Source organism: Acomys russatus, chromosome 23 (genome assembly GCF_903995435.1).
Source record: "Acomys russatus chromosome 23, mAcoRus1.1, whole genome shotgun sequence".
NCBI classification, from domain to species: domain Eukaryota; kingdom Metazoa; phylum Chordata; class Mammalia; order Rodentia; family Muridae; genus Acomys; species Acomys russatus.
Window position 1 is genome coordinate 59,762,921 of NC_067159.1, and position 24,559 is coordinate 59,787,479.

The 24,559-nt window shown below is 37.8% G+C and overlaps 1 protein-coding gene across 1 annotated transcript in view; it reads left to right on the forward strand.

Moving 5' to 3' along the window:
- Wls (Wnt ligand secretion mediator) overlaps positions 1–24,559 on the forward strand; it is a 97,485-nt gene that overhangs the window by 34,786 nt on the left and 38,140 nt on the right. Inside the window, exon 2 of the mRNA XM_051165871.1 lies at positions 295–567. Coding sequence (XP_051021828.1) covers positions 295–567 — 273 coding nt within the window. The remainder of the gene's footprint in view (positions 1–294; positions 568–24,559) is intronic.

The window sequence follows — 24,559 nt, forward strand, 5'->3', positions numbered from 1 at the left end:
ATTTAGTCCCCTAGCTCTTGGAACACATTGGAACTTTGTGACAAAGATTTGAATGAAGACAGTAACTAAATTAGATTGCTTACAAGTGTGTGGTGTAATTAACTGGAAATACACTAAAAAGGCTTGTGGAGATACTTTTGTGGCTTTGTGATGGTGACAGTAGAGTCCTCACTTGGATTAGGAAGATCTTTGAGAGCTGTAGACGGCAGTGTACAACTGGGAGGGGACAGAACTGAAGAAACATCAGCCACTTCAGTACATTCTTTTCTAAAACCGGAAACACTCTCTTCTCAGCTCCAGCACCAACAACAGCGGTGCCCTACATGTCAATAAAGTGTGTGGATGTCCGTAAGAACCACCATAAGACAAAATGGCTGATGCCTTGGGGACCAAACAAATGTGACAAGATCCGTGACATCGAGGAAGCAATTCCAAGGGAAATTGAAGCCAATGACATTGTGTTTTCTGTACACATTCCCCTCCCTTCTATGGAGATGAGCCCATGGTTCCAGTTCATGCTGTTTATCCTGCAGCTGGACATCGCTTTCAAGCTGAACAATCAAATCAGTAAGTATCCCAACTGCTTTGATCATCTCTGGGAATTTCCTTCCTGAGAATGTTAATGATAATACAAACTCGCTTATTAGCTGTTTGCTGTATCCTGTGCACTTTCTGAGCCCTTCATCTGAATCAACCCATTTAACCTTTCCAAATCCCTTGAGGCAAATATCACTATTCATTTTACAAATAGATCACTTGGGTTCTGGTGAGGTTGCCCACAGTCAAAGGCAAGACTAAAAAGGTTTGAGCCCAAAGCTTAAAAATGCGCTAGCTACTAAACTCCCTCTTTCAGTACCAAAAGGAAGCTCACCCCAGTACAGGGAGGCCCTTTGTGTTTAGGTGCCTTTCTCCACTCTTATGACATGAGGCTGTGGCCTTAGAAAAAGAATCTTATTAGAATGGGACTGCTAGCTCAGGAGTACCCATGATCCCACATTGTTTTTTAATTAAATTCATTTATTTGTCCAGCTTACTTGCTTGCACCTGAGGATAGGATAGAGAATCTTCAATTAAGGAGTTTTTGTTTGTTTGTGAGGAAAAGAGATAAACATACTGATGATAGCTTTGTCTGTGGCCTGTTCATGAAGTAAAGCACTTTTAAAAGCTTAAACGTTTATGCTAATAATGAATCTGATATTTAATTATATTAATTTTACTCTGTCCAGGAATTAGAGCATACTGGATCTTGACATTTTATTTGAAATGAGCAAATAGATTATTCTAAGATTCTTTTTTAGGAGGCAACATGCACTCAGTCTCTTAACCATGAGATCAAATTTGAGTGCCTGTGGTGTCCAGATGCTGTTCTTTAGCTACACGGGCAAATACACAAAATCTTTCTTTAAGGGACTTATGATTAGGCAGAAATGACAAAAAAGTAGCCAACCATGACAGTGTAGTAGTAGATATAGCACTGGATTCTGTGACCAAAGTATGCATAAGAGGCTGTGAGAGCACCAAGAAAAACTTTACTTAGCATGAAACAGGCAAACAGTATGAATGTGAGTTTTGGAGATGACAGTGACAAACTCTTTAGGTGAGTACCAAGAGAAAAAGGCCTAGTAAAAAGTTGGACAGCAATTGCTTAAGTTATTACAGACTAAATCGTTTCTTTTTTCTTTTTCCTTTCTTTCTTTCTTTCTTTTTTTTTTTTTTTTTTTTTTTTTTTTTTTTGTTTGTTTGTTTGTTTGTTTTGGTTTTTGAGACAGGGTTTCTCTGTGTATCCTTGGCTGTCCTGGACTCACTTTGTAGACCAGGCTGGCCTCAAATTCACAGCAATCCACCTGCCTCTGCCTCCCAAGTGCTAGGATTAAAGGTGTGCCGCCCGGCTGCTTTTTCTAAGACTTAAAGATAGGAGATAGAAATCTGCCCAAGAGATATTAGATTACTCCTGAAGTAAACTACAAGTCAACAGACTAGATAGCAGAACATTGCATCCTTGACCCCTCTATCCAAACACCTGTAAATCAGGGCATCTACCCACTTCATCTTCCTGTGTCGCTCCTTTGTTTTTATTCTCTTTTTCTAAATGCATGTTGGAATTCTAGGACTACTAAAACCCAAATTTTAAAGTTGGAAAAATAATTTAATTCATTTCATACCAAACTATGTCTTTCTCAAAGCTCATACATCACCGTGTACTTTCTTCTTAAACACACCGTCTATCTTATTTATAGTTTTAGATCTGCTTTGTAGATGCCCTCTCCTCTATCCTCTTACAAGAACCAAGTCTTGTGCAAACTTATATTCTTGTTATTCAGTACTTAACATGTAGATATAACTTAATAAAATTGGCATTACTAGGAAACACCACAATTTCATAGTAATATCCTATTTCTCTGGGTCTTACAATCTTTCTATCCTATCTTCTGCAACTGTGTTGTAGATATACCAGTTTAGGACTGGGAATTATACCATGTCTTGTTCTCTGCATTTTGATCAGTTGGTTTTCTATAATGATCTCCATCTGTTGCAAAGAGAAGCTTCTGTGATAAAAGGTAAGAATTACACTTGTCTGTGGGTATAAGGATAAACACTTAGAATGTAGTTAGGAATTCTGTCGGTTTAGTAAAATGAAAGACATAGGTTCTCCTCCTAGATCTGTGATCTCATTAGCCCAGGGTAGTTGGCTGTGTTTCTAATACCAAGTATGGTTTCCCTCTTGTTGAGCAGATCTTTAGTCCAATTAAAGAGCTGCTGCTTACTACCAAGGCATGCATGCCACTATTCCACCATTAGGGTTAACAGTCCATGCTGGTCATTGTTTTGGATGTCATGCTTGAGTAAAATTATTGGTTGCTTTCCCTACCTGGAAGTTTGCATGACACTTTTTCTTACCATGGAAGCTAATCCTTAGGGAGGAGACTTTCAGATCATTTTCAGCTTAGGTCCAGTGGTTCCTGCTTCTGAAATGCATGGTGTCTTCAGCAGTAGAGACTTAGCTCCTACCTCAGGAAGCCAACCAAGGAAACAGCAATAGCATATAATGTTTTGAGAGTCTTTTGTACAACCCTGACCAATAACTCAAAAGGGGGTTTCTAATGCCTGGTGTTGGGAATTTGTATCTTGGGGGAGCATATGAACACATTTCTTGAGAAAATAATAATTAGAATATTATTACTGTATTAGTCAGGGTTTTCTAAAGGAGAAGAACTAACACACACACACACACGTGCATGCTCTAAAAAGATGACTAAGTATTACACCAAAAAATATCTGCTCTGGCAACAAGCTGTTATCCCTACCAATGCATCACCCTTTCGCTCAGTTGTAAATATCTCAGGCATACCTTGTGCAAGCAATGTTTTAGTAGCTACAACCAGAATTAGTGTCGCTGGTTATTGAAATGTTGCTTTAATAACAAAAGTCTTATCTTGGGGTGGAAAGGGGTAAGCACTTCCATCAATTGTTTAATATCCGTCTTTTGTAGCAGGAGAATGACCTGATCCAAGAGACATTTTCATTCACAGCTACTAAACACAAAGCTACAGCTTAACAAGTATAAACACAATTACAATTAGAAAACTGATCATCTACCTAGGAGCCATAGAAAATAATTCAGTTGTGCTAGGTTGTTGAAGTGAACATTATTCTGCCAACAGTGGAATTCAGGGAAGATAAATTGCATTTGTGAAGAAAAGGATAAAATATCTGGGAAGGTCCTAGGGTCATGTGACAACTGGAATGTCTTATGGAATGAGTAGGTTTTCAACAAGAAGTCTTTCTGTAGAGCAGTTTTAATCCAGCAACATGCTGTTCTGGCAAGGGATCACATCCAAAGGCCCTCTACGTCTATGTGACCTGACTGGAATGCACACATGCTACACAACTTCAATCCCTCTGGCTGGAATACAGACACACCATTAGTACACACCTTTAATCCCAAATAATGACATCTAATTGAGAGGTAGACAAAGTGATGAATCAGAGAAAGATTTGACAGAACAAGTCAGAGACCCAAAACAGACACAAAGGAGAGAGTACTTAAGAGCAGTGGAGGGAGAGAGGGGAGAGTTTTATGTAGACAGTACAGTACAGTTCAGGAGTTGAGTTCTGTGCAGTTGAGTTCATGCAGTTTCTTTCAGTTCCATTCCATTCAGTTCAGTTTGTGGAGTTCAGAGGGAGGCTTTCCAAGCAGAGAAGCTGGATTAAATCAGTCAGCTTGGAGAGGAGTTTGAGCCAAAACAGCTGAGTTGAACCAGTTAGCCAGAATTCAGAAGGAGCTAGGAAGGGTGAGCTTATTCTAGGCCTAGGTTAGCAGATAGATGGAAGATGGAAGCTAAGTGCTTCAAAGTTTGGGCTTGCAGAAGATTAGATTGTATGGGGGCTAGAAGCTTCCATGCCTAGGTTTAGGGATATTTAGATAGAAATGCCCAAGCCATATGTTAGTAAAGCTTTGGTATGGCTCTCATCTCATCCCCTCTTTCAAGGAAACAGCAGCATTTACCACAGTATTTAAAGGGGATTTATTAGATTGGCTTACAGAATATGATTCAAGTAATCCACTGATGGCTCTCACATTGGAAAGGCTGAGAATCCAGTAGTTCTTTATCTAAGAGACTGGATGCCTTACTGTTCCCAAACCTAGTACTCAAGGCCTAGAGGATTCTTGGAGATCTGTCTATCTTCAGTCTATGTTGGAATTCCAAAGAAGGTGGTTCTAATATTGGTAAAGGAATGCTGCAGAAACGAACTTTCCAGCAAGAGTGAGGGAAAACAAGCAGAAAGCTATGACCTTTTACTTGAACTGCCACTGCCACTAGGGAAATCTTTGTTCTTCGAGTAATCTGATTGAGAAGATACCTCATGTGAATGCCCAGAAAATTGGGCTTTAGTTGATTCCAGATATAGTCAACTTGACAACCCAGATTAACCATTACAATACCCAATCAATTCTTGAGTAAGATGATGTCATCTATCATTTTAAAAAAGGATTGAACATCTGTTACAGAATGTTAAGGAGACATAAAGTGAAAGAATTATACAGACTAACCCAAATAAATAAATAGACTCAAACTATCCAAAAGCACAAGGGGTAAATTAATAGAGAGATGAAACTCTCTATATTTTTCTATGGGCTAAGCGTTGGCCATTGGCAATAGTAGCCTCTTGACTCTATGTTCTCTGATGCTTTTGGAGAGTAGGGTCCATAAAACACATCTTGATGGCCTCCTACAAAGATGTAGCTGATGGGCAGCTCAGGCTTCATGTAGATCCTTTAGTAAGGGGAGTGGGGGCTGTCTCTGACAGGGACTCTCTTGTCAGCTTTTTGATTACTCCTCCCTAGTGGGACTGCCTTCCCAGGCCACAGGGGAATAGGACATACTCAGTCTTGACACAACCGGATGAGTTGAGATGGATGGGAAGTGGAGGCTCCTCTTTTCAGAGGAATAGGGGATGGGGGATGGGAGAAAGGGAGGTAGGATTGGACTGGGAGGTGAGGAAGGATGGGGCTTTATAAAGTGAATGAATAAATAAATAAATAAATCTCAATGGGGCAACAAATTCCATCTACCATAAATAACTAAAACTGCTGTGGTGAGAGAGGCCAGATGGGACCAGATACACGACCATGCTTCGACAACAATTAGAAATCAACCCAGTAATCTCCCTTTGCTAACTTTCACTTCTGCTTTTTTTCAAGAGAGGCCTTCTTTGAGCACATTTTCTACATATTTTTTTAAACATTTATTTATTTATTATTTATACAGTACTCTGCCTGCACACCAAAACTCATTGTAGATGGTTATCAGCCACCATGTGGTTGCTGGTAATTGAACCCAGGACCTTTGGAAGAACAGACAGTGCTCTTAACCTCTGAGCCATCTCTCCAGCCCACATTTTCTATATTTTACAGGAAATGTTTCTAGTTAGATAAATGTTTAAAATTCAAAGAATATTGCCACCAAGATTTTTGAGGTTATGTTTTGTGTTTCAGTACCTATCATAATCAGAGTACATGTAAGTAGAAGTAAAAATTTCAAGATCTCTATGATCTATTACTCACTCCTTCCTCCAAGCTGAAAATAAATCTTAAACAAATCAGATAGATTCAAAGATTTAAACTGAATTGTTTATAATATTGGGTAAAAATTAAGAAGGCTGCACATTTAGGAAATAAATTAGTAAGGTAACCCTTCTTTATTGGTATTGACCTATATGCTTCCTCCAAACAAAGCCCAGTACTGTAACTTTGCTAGTATGAAACAATATAACTGATTTGGAATACAAAGTAAATAAAATCACAAAAGAAGAGTATTTTTTAAAAGATTTTATTTTATTTTTTGGCACATATATTTATATTATTACACATAAATTTTAAAAAACCCTACATACAGCAAGAAGAACCACAAAACAATCAGTTATATAAATGTTACATTCAAAATGTGTTGGCTAAGGGCTAGAGAGTTGGCTCAGAGGTTAAGAGCACTAGCTGCTCTTCCAGAGGTCCTGAGTTCAATTCCCAGCAACCACTTGGTGGCTCATAACTATCTATAATATGATCCGAAGCTCTCTTCTGGAGTGCAGGTGTATGTGCAAGCAGAGTGCTCATATACATTAAATAAATAAATCTTTTAAAAACAAAAAGAAATAAAATAACAAAGTGTATTGGCTAATTGTGTTTGACCACCTTGCAAAAAACATCTTTCCTATCTTGATGAGCCTAAAGTTCTGAATGAAAATCAATACCTGTCATATCTCATCTCTATCAACTTAAAGCATCTATCTAGGCCTAAACATATCTTAATCCCTAGACAACTAAGTTTAATTGTAAGACTAAACTATCCGGTCTTCAACCCCATCAGAGACTTGAGAAGGAATAAAATTTAATTACCTGAGTGAACTGGAAGTGCAGGTTAGCATCTTCCAAAATGAAAAGCTGACAGAGTTTGCTGCTTGAATAGTCACCCAAAACTCTATAATGTTGAAGTATCGTCTTCAGCCTTCTGGCCCAATATATCTGACAGACATATTTATGAGACAGGAACTATTGAGAACTTGTTTACCCTGTCTTGGCAGAGTACATGAGTTTCATGTTAGGTTTGTTTTTATCTCTAAGATTCCTCATTACATATATTAAAATATTTGAAAAATATGAAAGAAAGAAATTAAAACATTTTTTATTTGAAGTATTTGGTTAGGAAATATTTGATTACAATGTTTATACTTTGTTATGTCTAATCTTTCACACTTCCTTCTAGTTACACATTGACTTGCCAGTCAGTTTTACATTGTACAGGTTGGTATCAACTATGAGTGATTTATAATTATATTGTATTATTTTATGTTATATAAAATAATATATAATTATATATATACATATATGTCATATATAATTATATTTTATATAATATATACTTATATTTTATTAATTATAATTATTTAACAGCAACCATCTTTTTGTAGACTTTGAGCACCTACTCTGTGAGTAAAATTCAAAAACAAATGTAACCCTTTCATATTCAACACAGATAATAGATAAGTCATATTTTCTTATAAGCATTTTTGGTATAAAGATTTCTGGCTTTGGTTTTCAGGTCAATGCTTGATCCAATTAATTTAGTTCAATTTACTAAACTAAAAATAAGGATACTTTTAACTTTTAACAGATAAAGACACTTTTAACCCAATGATACCTGACTGCTGTCCATGTCGCTGGCCGGATCTAGTGCAGAATCTCCTTAATGTCCACCAACAGTGTGCGCTGGGCCTGGCACCTGACCACAAGCATGCCACATGTCAGTAAATCTGTCATAAAACAGCAGCCTTTTAATGTTCTTGGGCAAAAGTTGCACTGCCCTATCTGAACTATTATGTCTACAGTGTTTTCTTTTTTTGTTTTTTAAATCTCAATCTGTAGTTTAAGGAGAAAACTGAAGTCTCAAATCTTTAGACTACGTGATAGGATGGGCCTGTTTATAGTCTCACAGTTCTGGATCGCCCACATGTCTCATTTCCTATTCTGAACTTAGAATATAAATGAAATTTTTTTGTATCCATAGCAAGTATATCTTGTTTAAAACACAAGCTTTCCTATATAATTGAATACTAGTAATAGAACAGACAACTTTACAAGTTGAGTAATGGGCCCCTATGTAGGGAAAGCATCCTTGTGCTTCTGTCTCCTCTTCCAATTTTGGGCCATCTTGTCAGTTTATACATGTTATCTGTTCATAAGATATAACATGAAGCTCCTTTCCAAGGGAAAATTAGAGATGAAAAAAGAATCTCTGATAAAAGTTCTGGGTACTTGGTATTTGAAAAAACAAACGAACAAAACAAAACAAAACAAAACAAAACAAAAAAAAACCTCAAAAAAAGAAACAAACAAAAAAACCAAGCCACCCCCAACCCCAAACTCAAAAACTCAAACCAAACACCCTACTAACATCTATTTTCTGTCTACACTAAGCTAGAGATTATTTCCAGCTTCTCTTTACTTTCATGAGTTAGCACTAATGATGTCAATAGAATGGGTATTAGCAATTGTTTTATTTTTCCCTTTTATTGAAAATGGACTTTTTGGGGCTGGAGAGATGCCTCAGTGGTTAAGAGCACTGTCTGTTCTTCCAGGGGTTCTGAGTTCAGTTCCCAGCAACCACATGGTGGCTCACTACCATCTATAATGAGATCTAGTATTCTCTTCTGATGTACAGGTGTGTATGGAGGCAGAACACTGTGTATGTAATAAAGAAATAAATATTTACAAAAAAGAAAGAAAATAGATTTTTTTCTCAAACAATATCTTCTGTTTGCAGTTTCCCCTTCCTCTTCTCCCAGCCCCTTCTTCTATTTCCTCCCAACCAGATCTTCTCTCTTTCTGTCTCTCATTAGAAAAAAAGAGAAAAAAAAAAAAAAAACAGGCTTCTAAAAGATAATAACAATATTAAATATAATAAGGTAAGACAAAGACCATCACATCAAAGTTGGACAAGGCAAATCAACAGAAGGAAAAGAGGCTCAAGAAAAGCCACAAAAATCAGACTGATTCGTTCATACACTCAGAAGTTCCATCAAAACACCACAATGTAAACACAAAGGACCTGGTTCAGACCCGTGCATGCACTGTGCTTGCTGCTTCAGTCTCTGTGAGTCCATATGAGCTTTGCTCAGTCGATTTAGAGGACCTTGTTCTTCTGTGGCCCTCCATCTCTTCTGGTTCTTAAACTCTTTCTTCCTCCTCTTCCAAGGTGTTGCCTTAGCTCTGAGGGGAGGGATTTAACAGAGACATCCACTTAGAGCAGTATGTTCCAACATATCTCTCTCTCCTCTCCTCTCTCTCTCTCTCTCTCTCTCTCTCTCTCTCTCTCTCTCTCTCTCTCTCTCTCTCTGTCGGTGTATCTCTGTGTGTGTGTGTGTGTGTGTGTGTGTGTGTCTGTGTAATGTCTGGCTGTGGTGTTTGTATTTGTTCCCATCTGCTGCAGGAGGAAGCTTCTCCTATGATGGCTTAATAGGGCACTGATCCATGAGTATAGCAGAGTATCATTAGGAGTAATTTTATCATTAGTTTTTTAAAGGCTAGTAGTATTTGGTTTTTACCATAGTCCCCTGGGCTTTCTAGTCTATGATTATTGGTCACCCAAGCAGTGTTGAGTATGGGTTCAAATCAGACATTGGTTGTTAATTTCCACAAGTTTTGTACTACCATTGCCCTAACATATGTTGTAGACAAGACAACATTGTAGATCAAAGGGTTTGATCTGGGTTGGTGGATGTATATGCTTTTCTTTTTGTAGCCTGTAGAGTTCCATCCCATACAAAAGATACTAGACATTCAGGTGAAGATTCTGTGTAGGCACCAGCTCTATCTCTTCATGTTCAATGAGCGGTGTGGGTGTTGTCTTAGCAACATAGCCTTGATGTCAGTGTGTGGAGAGCAGCCTGTTGTCTGGGAATAGCCTGGGTTATTTGGGTATTTCCATGGGATTCCTTTAGCCAACAACTCAATTGGCTATAACTCAGTCACATACTGGAAGTTTTGGTTAGTGACAAATGGCCAGTTGAGACTCATCTCTCATTATTTAGTGACTTCATTAGCATTGCTTTCATACATTCTAGGAAATCTCTAATTCATTAGGTTTCCATACTACCCCTTGAATGTACCTCAATTCACTTGCCTGAAAATTTCATGAAATCATTATTTTTAATAATGTAGTAATACTCCATTGTCTAAATGTACCACATTTTCTTTATCCATACTTCTGTTGAGGAAAATCTAAGTTGTTTCCAGTATGTGGCTTTTGTGAATACAGCAGGATTGGACATGGTTGAGCAAATGTCTTTTTGGTAGGATGAAGACTTTTGTGTATATGGCCAAGAATGGGATACTTAGATCTTTGAGGTAGATTGAGGAAATCCCACAGTGATTTTGATAGTGTTTGTACTAGTTTTCACTCCCACCAGCAATGGATGAGTGTTTCTCTTATTCCACATCTTCACTAGCACGAGCTGTTGCTTACAGTCGTTGATCTTAACCATTCTGAGAGGTAGTTTTGGTTTCTTATCCATTTGAATTTCCTCTTTTGAGAATTATCTGTTTAGATCTGTACCCAGTTCTTAAAATTGGATTAATTGGTTGTTTGATACCTAGTTTCCTGAGTTCTTTACATATTTTCAATATTAGTTCTCTATCAAATGTACATTGGTTGAAAAAAAATTTCCCCTTTTTTTATGTTGCTCTTTTGTCCAATTTACAGTGTTCTTTGCCTTACAGAAGCTTTTCGGTTTCATGAGGTCTCATTTATTAAGTGTTAATCCAAGTGCCTGTGCGAATGATGTTCTATTCAGAAAGTCTTCTCCAATGCTAATGACTTCAAAGCTATTCTCCACTTTTTCCTCTATTAAGTTCTTTGTATCTGGTTTTATATTGAAGTCTTTGATCCATTTGGAGTTGAGGTTTTAGTAAATCTTTAAAAGAATGGTTTTCTATTTTTTTAATTTATTAGTATAATTTATTTATTCAAATAATTATTCAATAAGCTTATCTTTCTTCTTTTATTGACTGTTTGGTAGGAATAGATTAAGACAAGGCTGAGCAAGAACTCTGTAGCCCATACTACCCTTGACCTCACAGAAATATCTGTGGTCTAAAACTAGAGAGTTCTGTGATTACAGTCATGATCTACCATGTCTAGAAGGGTTCTGTTTCACTTATAGAATTTTTTGTGCCAGACATCTTGATGACAGTCTTTGTTGTCAGCCATTCACTTTAATTTCATACTCTCCCCTTGAAGGACTTGTTTACATTTCCGCTCTGAGCAATTTGTCAAGTGGATAACTACAGATGATTAAATTACAGAAGTGTCCTTGACCCATAGGTAATGAATCAAAGTCTCTACTCTAGGCTCTCTTTCATGATTATTTAATCTAGAAAGTCCTGAGGGGCACCTAGGCAGTCAGTATTCACTCTGTGACAGTGAGACAAACAAACTTGGCAGAAAAAGAGAACCAGATGGAGAAGAAAGTGAAGTGACAGGCTATGACGTTGTCTTCCTCTAAGCATTATTTTTCTGGCCCTTCTTTCCTGTTTTTCCAGCTTGTGAGCCCCTCCCTTTTAAAAGATATTCTTATACCCTCCTAGGTATATGTTTATGCTATTATACTATAATATATGTATATGTATATATATTCAAGTATATATTTATTATATGCTATGAGAATGGCTGTCAGGTATGTATATGTATATATATATATTTTTTAATATATAAAATAGTGTGTATTATGCTATATATCAGGTATATGTATTTTATATATAAGTATATAGAGTTATAGTTATTTATATTTAATATAGATAAAATCTTGTTACTTACAACCAAATATCTCTAATTAAAACTTTGCTTTTATTTCATTCACTCTTATTAATAATTCTCTCTAGCAGAATGAAGATATTGAAGATAAGAGAAGTTACATGAACATAAACAGCAGAGAAATTGAGGTTTAAAAATGTATGTGATACTAGGACTCTAAGGCCTTGACCCTCCCATGAATTTATTGATAGTGCTATAATGTGGCTACCTGTTTTTAGTGGGCAATTATACTAGGTAACCCATTAGGTTGTATCGGCTATTTAACTCTATGATCTGAGAGAACATGATTTATTCAAGATAACAGTGTAGATGTTGAAGCCCCCTCCTAACATTCATTTATTCACACACTCACTAAGTCATTATTTATTAACATTTCATATGCTGACATTTTGCATAGAATTTAAGGGAAAAGATAAATTCTTACCTCTCATAAAGTGATTGCAAAAGCTCTAACTGTCCTTGTAATTTATTCTGTTCCATAAGACTGAATTCTTTACACCAAGTGACTGTTGGTGTAAAGAAGTATATGTTCTTCATCTTTGTGTCTCTGCACAACAATGGTGTAATAAGCACCATAGATCAAATATAGTTAAAGTGATTAGATGCCCACAGTCTAACTCAAGAAGGAAAGATAAAACAAAACTAAAATGACAGCAATGTGTTTTCAATACCATGCAAGGTAATTTGTAAACAGAGAAAGAGAAAAGACTAAGTAAGAATATTTTTAGTTGAGTCTTAAAGAATGGAGCTGTCAAAGAGATGATAGAATTTATGATCTTATATATAGGCAAAATTGCCAGTTGAGAAATCTTTCTGTTCTGTTCTTGAAATAGAAGTACTTGAGGGGGCTGGAGAGATGGCTCAGGCGTTAAGAGCACTGTCTGCCCTTCCAAGGGGTCCTGAGTTCAATTCTCAGCAACCACATGGTGTCTCACGACCATCTATACTGGGATCTGGTGCCCTCTTCTGGCATACATGAAGATAGAGTACACGTATACATAAATAAACCTTAAAAAAGAAAAAAAGAAAAAAAAGAAGTACTTGAGGGATTGCTGCAGTTCTGGGTTTGATACTTTCAAGTTGGAGTGTTCAAATCTCTCCCAGATATGTCCCTCACAAACTATTTGTCTTTTAGCAAGTAAGTCTTAAAGCTCCCATGTCTTTGTTATACAATAAAGATAAAAGTCCTATTTTTACAGGACTATTAGAATTAAACTATAATAATCCATGTAAAACTTTTACCATGCTTAAATATTCAATGAAGAGTGTAAGCCACGTGTGGTGGTACACACCTTTAATCCCAGCACTTGGGGAGGCAGAGGCAGGAGGATCTCTGTGAGATGGAAGCCACCTTGGTCTACAAAGTAAGTCCAGGACAGACAAGGTTACACAGAGAGATCCTGCCTTGAAAAACCAAACAAATAAACAAAGAAAAAGAGTGTAGTCATGTTGGGTATACTGGCATATGCCATTAATCTCAACACTTAAGAGTCAGAGACAAAGGGATATCTGTGAACTCAAGGCCAGCTTGGTCTAGATAGTGAGTCCCAGTATAGCCAGAACTACATAGTAAGGCCCTACCTTAAAACAAAACAAAACAAAACAATAACCCCCTCTCACAAAAAGCACAAACAAAAAGCACAGTCATTATTTTTTAACTTGATTGCGAGACATTTGATCTCTGGGAAGAACTTGGAAGGCAAGAAATACACCAAGGACCAAGTTTGTGTGTTGGCTACAGATCTTTCTTATGTCTTAGGACATCAATTATTAATATAAGTCAAGGACTTTAATCTTGGGAAATAAACATGCCTAGGCCTGTTCACACACTTAGCATTCATATTTCAATTCCTGCCATGAAACTTAGGCATGAAAGTCAGAGGTCTATAAATCCCAAGATAGGAACTTCAAAGTTATAGAATGTATATACCTTGAATACAAAACTGCGTGTTGGTCTTTAGCTAAGTCTTTGGAGAACACCGTAAATTATGACGCTTGGGCAATTTTCAACAGTTGTAGGAGAATGTATCCAAAGCACATAAGTTGATTGTGTTTAACTGTAGACATATTAACATGTACATTCTGGTGCTTGGAAATAGTAGTAATTCAAGTGGGAGAATATGCTATGAACAACAACCTCTAGGATAGAAAACTATTATGGGAAGAACAGGATATGAATTAGCAATGGAAACATTTCAAGATAAAAGTAAAAACTCAAAGGAACTGAGGGTGAGGGAAGAAATATTTCTTATGCATCTCTTATATATGTTCAACCCTTGATGTTCAAGGTTAAAACTCTCTTCTGTGAAGCCATTACCAGAGTATAGTCTACAGTGGAAGTAAAGTGATTTTTTTTCCAGAGTCACCCGATTTGCGAGTAAAGAAATCAGAACCATGACCCATATTTTTCTATCATGAAATACTGTAATGACTCCTAATGATATATTGCTATTTCTATAGAACAGTGCATCTCCAAATCCCCATCAGAGAAACTTCTTATTAAAGTAGGTAACAGCTGCTACTGAAACTCCTTGTAAGTCAACATGAAGTAAATAAAGACCATGTAGCATTTGTCCTTAAAAGAGATATATATAGGGGGCTGGAGAGATGGTTCAGAGGTTAAGGGCACTGACTCCTCTTCCAAGATCCTGAATTCAATTCCCAGCAACCACATAGTGGCTCACAACCATCTGTAATGTTATCTGATACCCTCTTCTGTCCTGCAGGTGTACATGCAGGCAGAGCAGTATATACATAATAATAAATAAATATTGAGAGAGAGAGAGAGAGGTATATAAACATACATCTTCCCCCAAGACTCAAGGAACTTCAAGGAAGAAAGGACAGAAAGATTGTAAAAGCCAGAGGAAGGAGTTGACTTCAAGAAAACAGTATTTTCTGAATGCAGCAGTTGCACATATGAAGTCACAGCTACTTTGACAGCATGCATAAGAATTGTGCAAACTCAAGCTAGACATTATTTCAGCATGGAGTATGGGAGGTGAGCACAAAATTCCACTACTAGTTGGGGAGCCATTGACATTTGATCACTACAGAGGGGAGGGGACCAGATGAGAGAGAGGTGAGGGAGTTATATTTCTTGATCCCAGGTAGGTGGCTCCATCCCAAAAGTATTTGGGCAACACTGGACTCAAGGAGTGGGAGGAGGGAGAAAACTCAAAGTTCAGAGTGTATAATGTCAAGAGTGAAGGGGTGGATGAAGGAGGATTTGAGAGTTATTATCAAAGTATATTGTATATTATTTTCAAATAATTAATAAAATATTTTTAAAATAGCATACTGCAAATAATAGTAAACCCATCTATAAGGCTATAGAAAAATGTATTGAAGATAAAAGATAAACTGAAAGATGGCAGAACCCTTCTGTGAGTTACCAATACGACCTATTTGACTAAGAAATTGGAAGTCTAATTATGGGAAAAAAATTGAAAATTACATATGTAATGTGGAAGTGAAATATAGATTCAAAATTAGAGACTTGCTTGTCCTTTAATTAGACAGTAGCTGGAAACTGCATTTCTTCTTTTCTGTCTGGATCTCTCACCTGGTGGTACTCCTGACAGGAAGCTCCCTGTGAACTTTCTAATGGGAAAAGTCCCCAAGCTGAGCTAGGCTAAGGTCACACTGGGCTGGCTTCAGAGGCAAGTGAAATCCCACTTCCTTTGCTTTTCAACTACAGACACAGCCTGGCCAGTGACTCAGATTCCAAAGGGTGCCAGTAATTGTGGGTTTTAGTCACAGAGGATAAAGATAAGAGGGGAGACAGGCTGGTTTTTCCACAATTAAATGCTGCCTCTGGGGCTCTTCTGTTGGTAGGAGTCTGAGGGTCAGGAACCTCCAGCCATATTATTATCCCCCTAGCTGCCTGCTCTCATCTATATCCCACATTCAAGGGGATGAGGAAAAGGTGAGTTGGAGAGAAAATCTTGTTCTGGTCTGCGTTTTTCTTTCCAAGTCTTGTCTATGAGCAGATGAAATCCTTCTAGCCAGTGGCTTTTTACATAAACTTTATTTCCCCCTCTCTGCTCTGTTGCTGAGCTTCACAGATAGAGTATGAGGGGTGTGTAGAATACATTCTTTTCCTTTTATAATTCTGTTTTATTTCATTTTGCTTGTTTTCAATTATGGCCATGTATCTGAGGCTCTGGTTTGATGTTTGTTTACTGTTACTCAATCAGATTCCAATTTTTATTCCTTATCACTCCATTGCAATTGTAAATGCCCTGAGGATAAGAATGCCTTTATAGTTATTTGTCCTTGACCCAGTTCCTTAAATATAGAAGGAAGTTAAAGAGCTAATAGTGTTAGATTTCTGCTTCATGAAATATTAGAAAGAGGAAGTTCTTCAGAATTTGTTGAAAGAATACCATATCTAAAGTGACCTAACTGGAGCTGGAAAGTGGACAGAGGCCTTCTTAGTGTAAGGAACAGGCTTCCTAATTTTCTTAACGTGAAGCTCAGTGACATAATGTGAAATAGCTTGTTTTGGAGCCTGTCAAAATAGGGCTTATACTCTGTCCTTCCCATCATAACAGGCCTCATTTTCTTCATTTTAAGATTACAAATGGGTTATCCTATCTGTCTGATCACTGCATGGATTAAAATGTTTAAATATATAGTAAGAACTAAAAGAAGATCAGTTTTAAAGAATTATTGTTTCTTTTTCTTTTCAAACACTATACTACCCTTATAAGAAAACATATTTCTAAAATCTCTTCAATTCAATATCAGAAAGTGTGCCTTAATATCATTTATAAGAACTTAGGAAGGAGAGCTGACTAATAAGGCTGATGAAAGAAGAATCAGCCAATACTAGAAATAGATATTGGTTCCACTTATAGAAAATACATTCTCTTTTTCCCATCACCCTTTGCATAAGAGAGTTGAGGTTGATCTAAAACAGTGAGTAATAGAGTATTTACTTCCTTTGCTCAGGAGTGAGCAAGAGGCTGAGTATGTGAAGTGGTCAAGAAGATGAAAAAAAATCACCAGCCGCCACTTGCTTCAGAAGTGACATATGATACCCTATGCGCATATACAGGGGGAGGAGGACCTCCTCAGTCACAGTCATAGGGGAGGGGAGTAAGGGGAAAATGGGAGGGAGGGAAGAATGGGAGGATACAAGGGATGGGATAACAACTGAGATGTAATATGAATAAATTAATAAAATATATTTTTTATAAAGAAGTGATATATGAACATAAATGATTGTGAACAATGGGAAGGCATAGAGCACAGGACTGTAGAATAAATGCTCAGGAAGATTCTGCTCAGCATAGTTCATAGAAGTATGGAGGTCTGCACAAAACAACCACCCACCCAGATAGAGGGGTGCTGACATCATCTGCAAGGCAAGGAAGAAGCATTCCTGGTCTGCAGAGAGGAAGGACAGGTCTACTTAGCATTATTTAGGGATCAGTAACTGACATCTTTGGGGCTCTACCAACGGTCACATTTGTGTTTTGCTCTTTTCTCTCACTTGAACAGGCACATGTCTCCTCCACTTTCTTCGCAATGTTATGAATTTGCCCATCTCTAGGGAACATGGGTAGCAGCAGCATATTGTTCTATCACCATCAGAGCACAGCCTAGGGAATGTGTGGCTGACTGATCATGAGGGGATGGCCTTATCTATAAAAAGAACTCTGAATCCTTAGTGCAATAATTTTCCACATTCACAGTACAAAGCAAATACTCTGTGTGAGTAACACTGGCTTGGCTCCAGCAATAACACAGCTGTTGAAAACAGCTTAGTCACCGGGGCGATGGAGGCAGTGTGTCGAGAGAATGCTAGGGTGCAGTGAGCTGACATTTAGCTGGCTAGCGGGGGCTCTGAGAGCCAGAACAGATCTGTGGGAGAGCTATGGAGAGGCTGCTCCCCGCCCACAGGCATCCCCTTGTTTCTTTTGAAGCTGAGCCATAATCCCTTCCCTGGGCAGGGTGCCCGGGGAAGAAAGAAACTGAACACATTTTATGACTGATGGGAGGGAAAGACCTGATTCCATCTTTCTAGACACCTGGTTTCTCTCTCTCCCCCTTACAATGACTTTTTTGTTTGTTTGTTCTGTTTCTTGTTTTTTAAACACCTCAGGCTAGTTAGAATGTATTGTGTAATTTAGATATAGTGGAGGGGGAGATGTCCTGCACTTATTGAACAAAACCTCAAGTAGATCTTTAGTTTTGACTGTTCAGGTGACACATGAGAAAATCTACCTAGATCCCTACAGCAAGTGCATCTGCTAGAGTTTTATCCTGAAGTTCTGTGGTCAGATCTGATAAAATATTTGGTGATTACGTTGGAATTTGGGAAGGCCTGATGAATAGCAATACAGCTACCCTGCTGGTCTTTCAGACTTTGAACAGCTGACCTTCATGTTTTTTTTTTTTTTTTCCTTTGTCCTAGGCTCCTTTTGCACTGTTTGTTTTGGAAGTTGTTGAGTTAAATTAGCCATTTCTTTCCTTTCCTGGTTACAGTATGAGAATGCAGCTGTCAGTCTGTGAACACTGCCATTGTCTATTTTTAGATTCAGTGTGAATAAAGGTCTCTTCTAATTGCACTGCCAGAGAAAGAGAGAGGGAGGGATGGAAGGAGGGACGGGGAGAGAGAGAGAGAGAGAGAGAGAGAGAGAGAGAGAGAGAGAGAGAGAGAGAGAGAGAGAGAGAGGCTGTTTTTTTACAACCACGAAATCAGCTATTGTGAGTTGTCCTAGAGAGAAAGCAAATAATTTCTGGTCAGATAAGAATAAATGTGTCCACATTTGCTTTCCTGTGTTTTAACATTTGCCAGTTTTGATGGTTCTGTTTTCTCTAGCTTTGTTATGAAGCAAACAAGACTATAATTGAGTTCAAATTTCTTATAGACTATTTTTCCTTAGATGTTTTCTGTAGTATCCAATTATATTAAACAAACTGAGAGCTATGTAATACAATGGGCTGTGATTTTTTCTATATGACTCTTCAACCAGCGTCCTATGTTCCATAATCCAAGTCTGCCTTGTATGTAACCGGGAGGAGTGCGCCATAGTATTCAGTATAGCTGAATAGTATAACTGTTCCTGCTACTCAGTCCTCTATTCCTTCCAGTCACTCTTGTATTCCCTTTGCATTGAATTAGTTTCTTTCTCTTACCATTCAATGTTTTTTAATGCTTACATAGATTTTTAGATATGCAGCTTCCTTTATTTGTGGTTGCTTCCATACCATTGGCTCTTGAACTATCATCCTGTGGTTACTAGGTAAATATCATTTGGATGAGCTCATTCTGAAAGTCACACTCTCTGTGCTCTTTTGCTTAGCCCACTGCCCTTAAACACTTGGAGTTATCTGCATACATAGGCTTGTGTTACTGCAGTGCCTAATTTTCTTGGCTTACTTGAACAATTTCAGGGCAATGATTTTGCCTTATGCATTTTTATCCCTAGTACTGTTTATGGAAGCCAGTAGATGCTTAGAAATAGTTGGCTGAGGAAAAAGAAATCAATTTGGATGGTATATTTAGCATTCAAGTTTTAGAGGCATATTGGTCCCACCTCAGTGGAATGAAAAGTTATATTTTTGTCTCATCATAGAATTTCCCTCCAGCCTTAGCAAACCAGGTTGAATAGATTGTCATGTTTTGCTGTACCTAGAAGAATACTGCACAATTTTTCTTCTCTGAAATCACTTAGAAGCCTAATCTCTCATCTTATTTCTGTGGGCTAGAGAGCAATGATGCAGACTCATTTTATTGCTTCATTTAAGCATAAAACCTTAGAACAACATTAAGTCAAACAGGTTGTTGGTTTGTAGCTTCAGGAATTACATGTTCATTTTTCCTTTAACCTCACTGGCACTTTCTAGCAGAACATTAATACAATATCTAGAAAAGAGAGGGGGATATAACCATGTTCCTCTTTCTTTTTTACCCAGAAAACAGGTATATTGTTCAATGGTATATAATTGGGAACTATATTCATTACTTATTTTATAGCTGATATTTAAAAAAATGACAAAGAGAGCTTATAGAAGGAAGAGGGATCAGAGTTTGTTATAGCAGGGAAACATGGCAGCAACAAGCACTCACGACAGCTGAAACAGGAGCTGAGAGCTCATATCTTAGTCCACAAGCACAAAGTAGAGAAAATAAACTAAGAATGGCATGTTGGTGGGGCGTGGTGGCGCATCCTTGAATACCAGCCTTTAATCACAGATTCCAGTCAGGCGGATCTGTGACTTTGAGGCCAACCTTGTATATAAAGTGAGTCTAAGACAGCCCAGGACTACACGGAGAAACCCTGTCCCGGAAAAAAACCAACAACCAACAAACAAACAAAAAACAAAACAACAATAAAAAGAATGGCTTATGGCTTTTAGGCCTCAAAACCTGTACCCAGTGACATACTTTCTACAGAAAGGCTATACCTCCTAAATCTACCCAAAGAGCTCCACCAAATATGGCTGAGTATTCAAGCATCTTAGCATGTGGTGTCATTCTAATTCAAAGTTTCGCAGGAATTATGGCCCAAATTAGAGGAACATCCTTCTTTTAAGGCATGCACATGCATGCTACATGTGAATATATGAATGTATATGCATAAATGTATATAAAGCTAACATTGGGAATAGGAAAGTAAGTGACAACAGGGGGGAAAGTATCAATGTCACTAAAGTATAACAACATAAACAGTTGCTGTATAGAATGTGACAGAGTGACAGGAAATTTGGGGTGTAAGAATATTTTATGAAAGCGTGGAAAGATGTCTCAGTGAGTGAGAATCAGGATTGAGAATCTGATATCAGTCCCAAGAATCCACTTGAGGGTGGAAAGAGAAAACTGACTTCATAAAGTTGTCATTTGATTTCTACATAGGTGCCATGGCATGTGCACCTTCCTGCATTATACACATGCAATCATAGTAAATAAAATATATAAAAGAATATTTGATGGAAAGTGATATTCATTAATTTGGTAAATATGTAATGAGTATCTCTTGTGTTAAGACATGGTACTGTAAGTGTGAGCAGGACTGAGGTAGACCCTGACATTCAGGAGCCTCTAGAATGTGTGCAAAAGAGCAACACATACAGACAGTTAAGTGGAATAAAGCATACAGTTTTGGGCCAACAGGACGCTGTAGGAACAACATATGGGGGCTGTGCTAAGTTTTGAAGGTCTAGGAAAACCATAATGAATAAGGTGAAATTCCTAAAATTAAGAAGGCATTAATCTGACGTGAGCAAAGATGTTAAAATAAACCCTATCTCCAGTCCTCTGTAGTTAACTGTGTATGAGGGAGTTCCTTCTAGAAATTTGGTGGGCTAGTGAGGTGAGTGTAGTCTGCTCGAATGACAGCATTGAAATAGCAGCCTGCCTATTCTGAGGCTTCTGTCAAGTATATCACATTCATTGCCTTATTTATTTCTAGTGGTCTTATGAGACAGGATTTACCATAATTCTCATTTCATAACTGGAGAAGTTCAGATACTTGCCGAGTGCTGCATTGGTCTCATTCTGCTCAAGTGGGCTGAGATCCCAGGTCATTTGTCTCCAGAAATGACCTCTTTTTATCTGCCAAAGTTAGAGAGAAAGGGGTAGCCTGAGTGGAAGAAGAGAAAGGACCACAGGATATGCACCTGGGATACTGAAGAGCCAGATGATAGCTTACTATGCCATTTATAGAGTTTCCACTTTAGACTGAGGATAGTATAGTATAAAGGCACTGAAAGGTTTTTTGTTTTGTTTTGTTTCAGACATTGGCTCACTGTATAGCTCCAGCTGGCTTATAACTTACTATGTAGACCATGCTGATCTCAAACTCACAGAGATCTGCCTGCTGCAGCCTCTCAAGTGCTAGAATTAAAGACATGAGACTTTGAACATATTGAAACTACCTTTCTGGCTGCAGTGTGAAAAATTATCCCAACTAGGCCATAGATGGTTGCAGTGTGAGAATGAGTTTTAAAAAGGAATTCTGGAAGATAATGAATCAGAAAGAATTGATGAAGTAAATTGTTCATTTTCCCCACAATCTGTATCATTTCAGATTCATCTACAAACAGTTGATGCTCTAATAGTGTTCACAGTTGTGCAGCCTTCATGGAGTAGATGCCTTGACTGCAATAATAGATATTTTCTCAAAAGTGTTACCTTTGTAAAGGACTTGACATAGAAATGTTTTATTCCTTTGTCCTTGTCATATTGCATTAGCAGACTTTTAATTTCAGCCGAGCTAACACATCAGAATATAAAAAGAGAACTACTTCTCCACAAAATAAATGTTTGACAGAATGGAGAAAAGTAAGAGAGATATATAGGGAACTAACTGTTGGCTGGTTTGTTAAACAATAATGCTCATTCATTTGTATAACAGTTCACAACCAACCCTTGAAGGCATCTTAATAACACAGGCAGGGCCAAATTTATAATTAGCCAAGTCCAGTTTTGGCAGACATTCCATGGATATAAGACAGGGTTGTTTTGCTATTTTCTTAATTGAAAGCATCAGGAGAATACCAGCCAGGCCAGGGAGTTTTTGATTTGAGAAGGAGTGCTGGCACAAATAACCACAGATTATATGTCTGTTGGAGGCTAGAAGCAGGCTGATCTGAGCTGCTTCCATCTGAGGTTAGCAAACAGCCACTTGTGACTGGCAATGTGGGAGAGCACATGAGGCTTGTGAAAGCTTTTTAGTATTTTTCTCCCCAGGGTAAGGTCCCAACTAAGTCAAAATGTCTCTATGATGCTATAAAAGCTTTTGACACCATATAATAATTCTTTATTTCATCTAATATCACTTGCCTTTCCCATTTCTTCTTATTTACTTGGTCAGTAGTATCGCCTAACTCTCCTGGGGCTGGAGGAAAAGGAAACATATTTTTAAGTGTATTCTATATGTATGTCATTATAGGCAAGACTTGTGAGGGCAGGTCCTATGTTTCTAAGTTTCCTAGGTGGAAAGTTAAAATTTATTCAAGGTTTTCCAGCCAAGAGATTGAAGATATGATGGATACTAGCACCATTGCACACCCAGCTTTTGTCTTTGTACTGTTTGGCTGTCTAGTACTAGTTTTGAACAATGAAGCATAAGTGAGAAGCACCCAGATGACTTCTTTTGTCACTATTGCACATATCACCCACACTCAGGAGCCAAGCTTTTGTCAGGTTCTTTTGGTTACTGAAATATATTAGCCTTTTTATAGCTCTTTGTCACCTAATTCCACCCACTGCCATCTCACCTCTGACTTTCATTTGCTTATCAGGGTAGGGCAGGGCAACTAGTATAAAGCCCTACTGTGGAAGGACACAGATCTTTCTGTCTGTGATGACCCATAAACCATATCTTCTTTTACAGAATCCTGTAAATTTCTTCATGTGAGTGCCACCCCTTAACATGATGGAAGTAATAATTTTAATGAACCGTAGTACCAGTGCATAGTTCTCTTCCCTATATTCTGAAATGAATTTTTCACCAACCCAAATATGTCTCCAAATTTGTTTGAGAAACATGAAATTTGCATAGCATAATAGAATGATAGGCTTCCACACTAAATGACCAGTCCAGAATAGGAATGGAAAATCATGAATTTCAGATCTAAACACACTTTATGCTAATACCATATGCCCTTATTTCATGGAATTGATATAACTAGTGTCTTATAGATAGCTTTTCCTAATTTCATTTGTAACCTTGGCCATCCTGCCTTCTCCCAGGGAGTTCAAATAAGATAATTAAGACTATAGTCTTAATTATATCTACAGGGTGTCAAGAGTATTTCAGAATCCATGAGACCATGAGATTTCCTACTTTATTGAAAGGCAGAAGAGAAGTTCAGTATCGAGCAGCACCGCATTACTGACTTCTCCCCAGTGCTCTGATGTTTCAGAGTTTTGTGTTCCATGTTTGGAGTGGGTTTGGAAGGAAGCTCCATGTTTTTCTCATCTGCTATTATATTGAATGAAAGGTAGATTTGAGAATTTCACTTCCCTTGATAAAATGATGACAGAAATTGCTATTCTTGATGAATAGCAATTTTCATGATGTAACAAGTTTAGTGTTCATAAAATCCTAAATAATGAGGTCTAGTATCTAGTATAGCAGAAGAGAAACCCCAAGCATCTAAGCTGGGAACAAGAGCGCTGAGTTCAGTGAAGAAAACAGAGGGTTATTGAAACAGCCACTCATCCTGTACTTCCGGGCTTCACTTGTACCAAAGAAAAACAGCAAAATGCTAAGGCTACAAGCTAGGACACAGTAGCCACTGGGGTATTTTGAGAACCTGGGCTTTCTGAGTTCTTCTTCATACATAGGAAAAATAGCACCCTTGTCCCCAACTACACAGGGAGTAAGTAGTTAAGGGGTAAAATTAAGGCATAACAGGCTATAAATATGGTAAACAGCTAGAGAATTTTGAACTTGACCTGTTGGCAAGATGAGAAGAAACAAAAGGGTGATGTGATGGCCAGCATGAGAAAAAAAATGTGTGTCTGCGGTTTCCTGATGCTCTGTTAGAGGACCTGCACTCAGATTTTGAGGGAGGGAATTTTAGTAATCATGTAACTGAATTTAAAACAAAACAAACAAACCCCCAAAACAAAAACAACTGAGAAATGTTTTTCTCAATATTTCAAAAGAACAGCAACTTCCTTATCGCACGTTAACGTGTGTCCATGTTCTCTCTTTTGGGAAGGAACA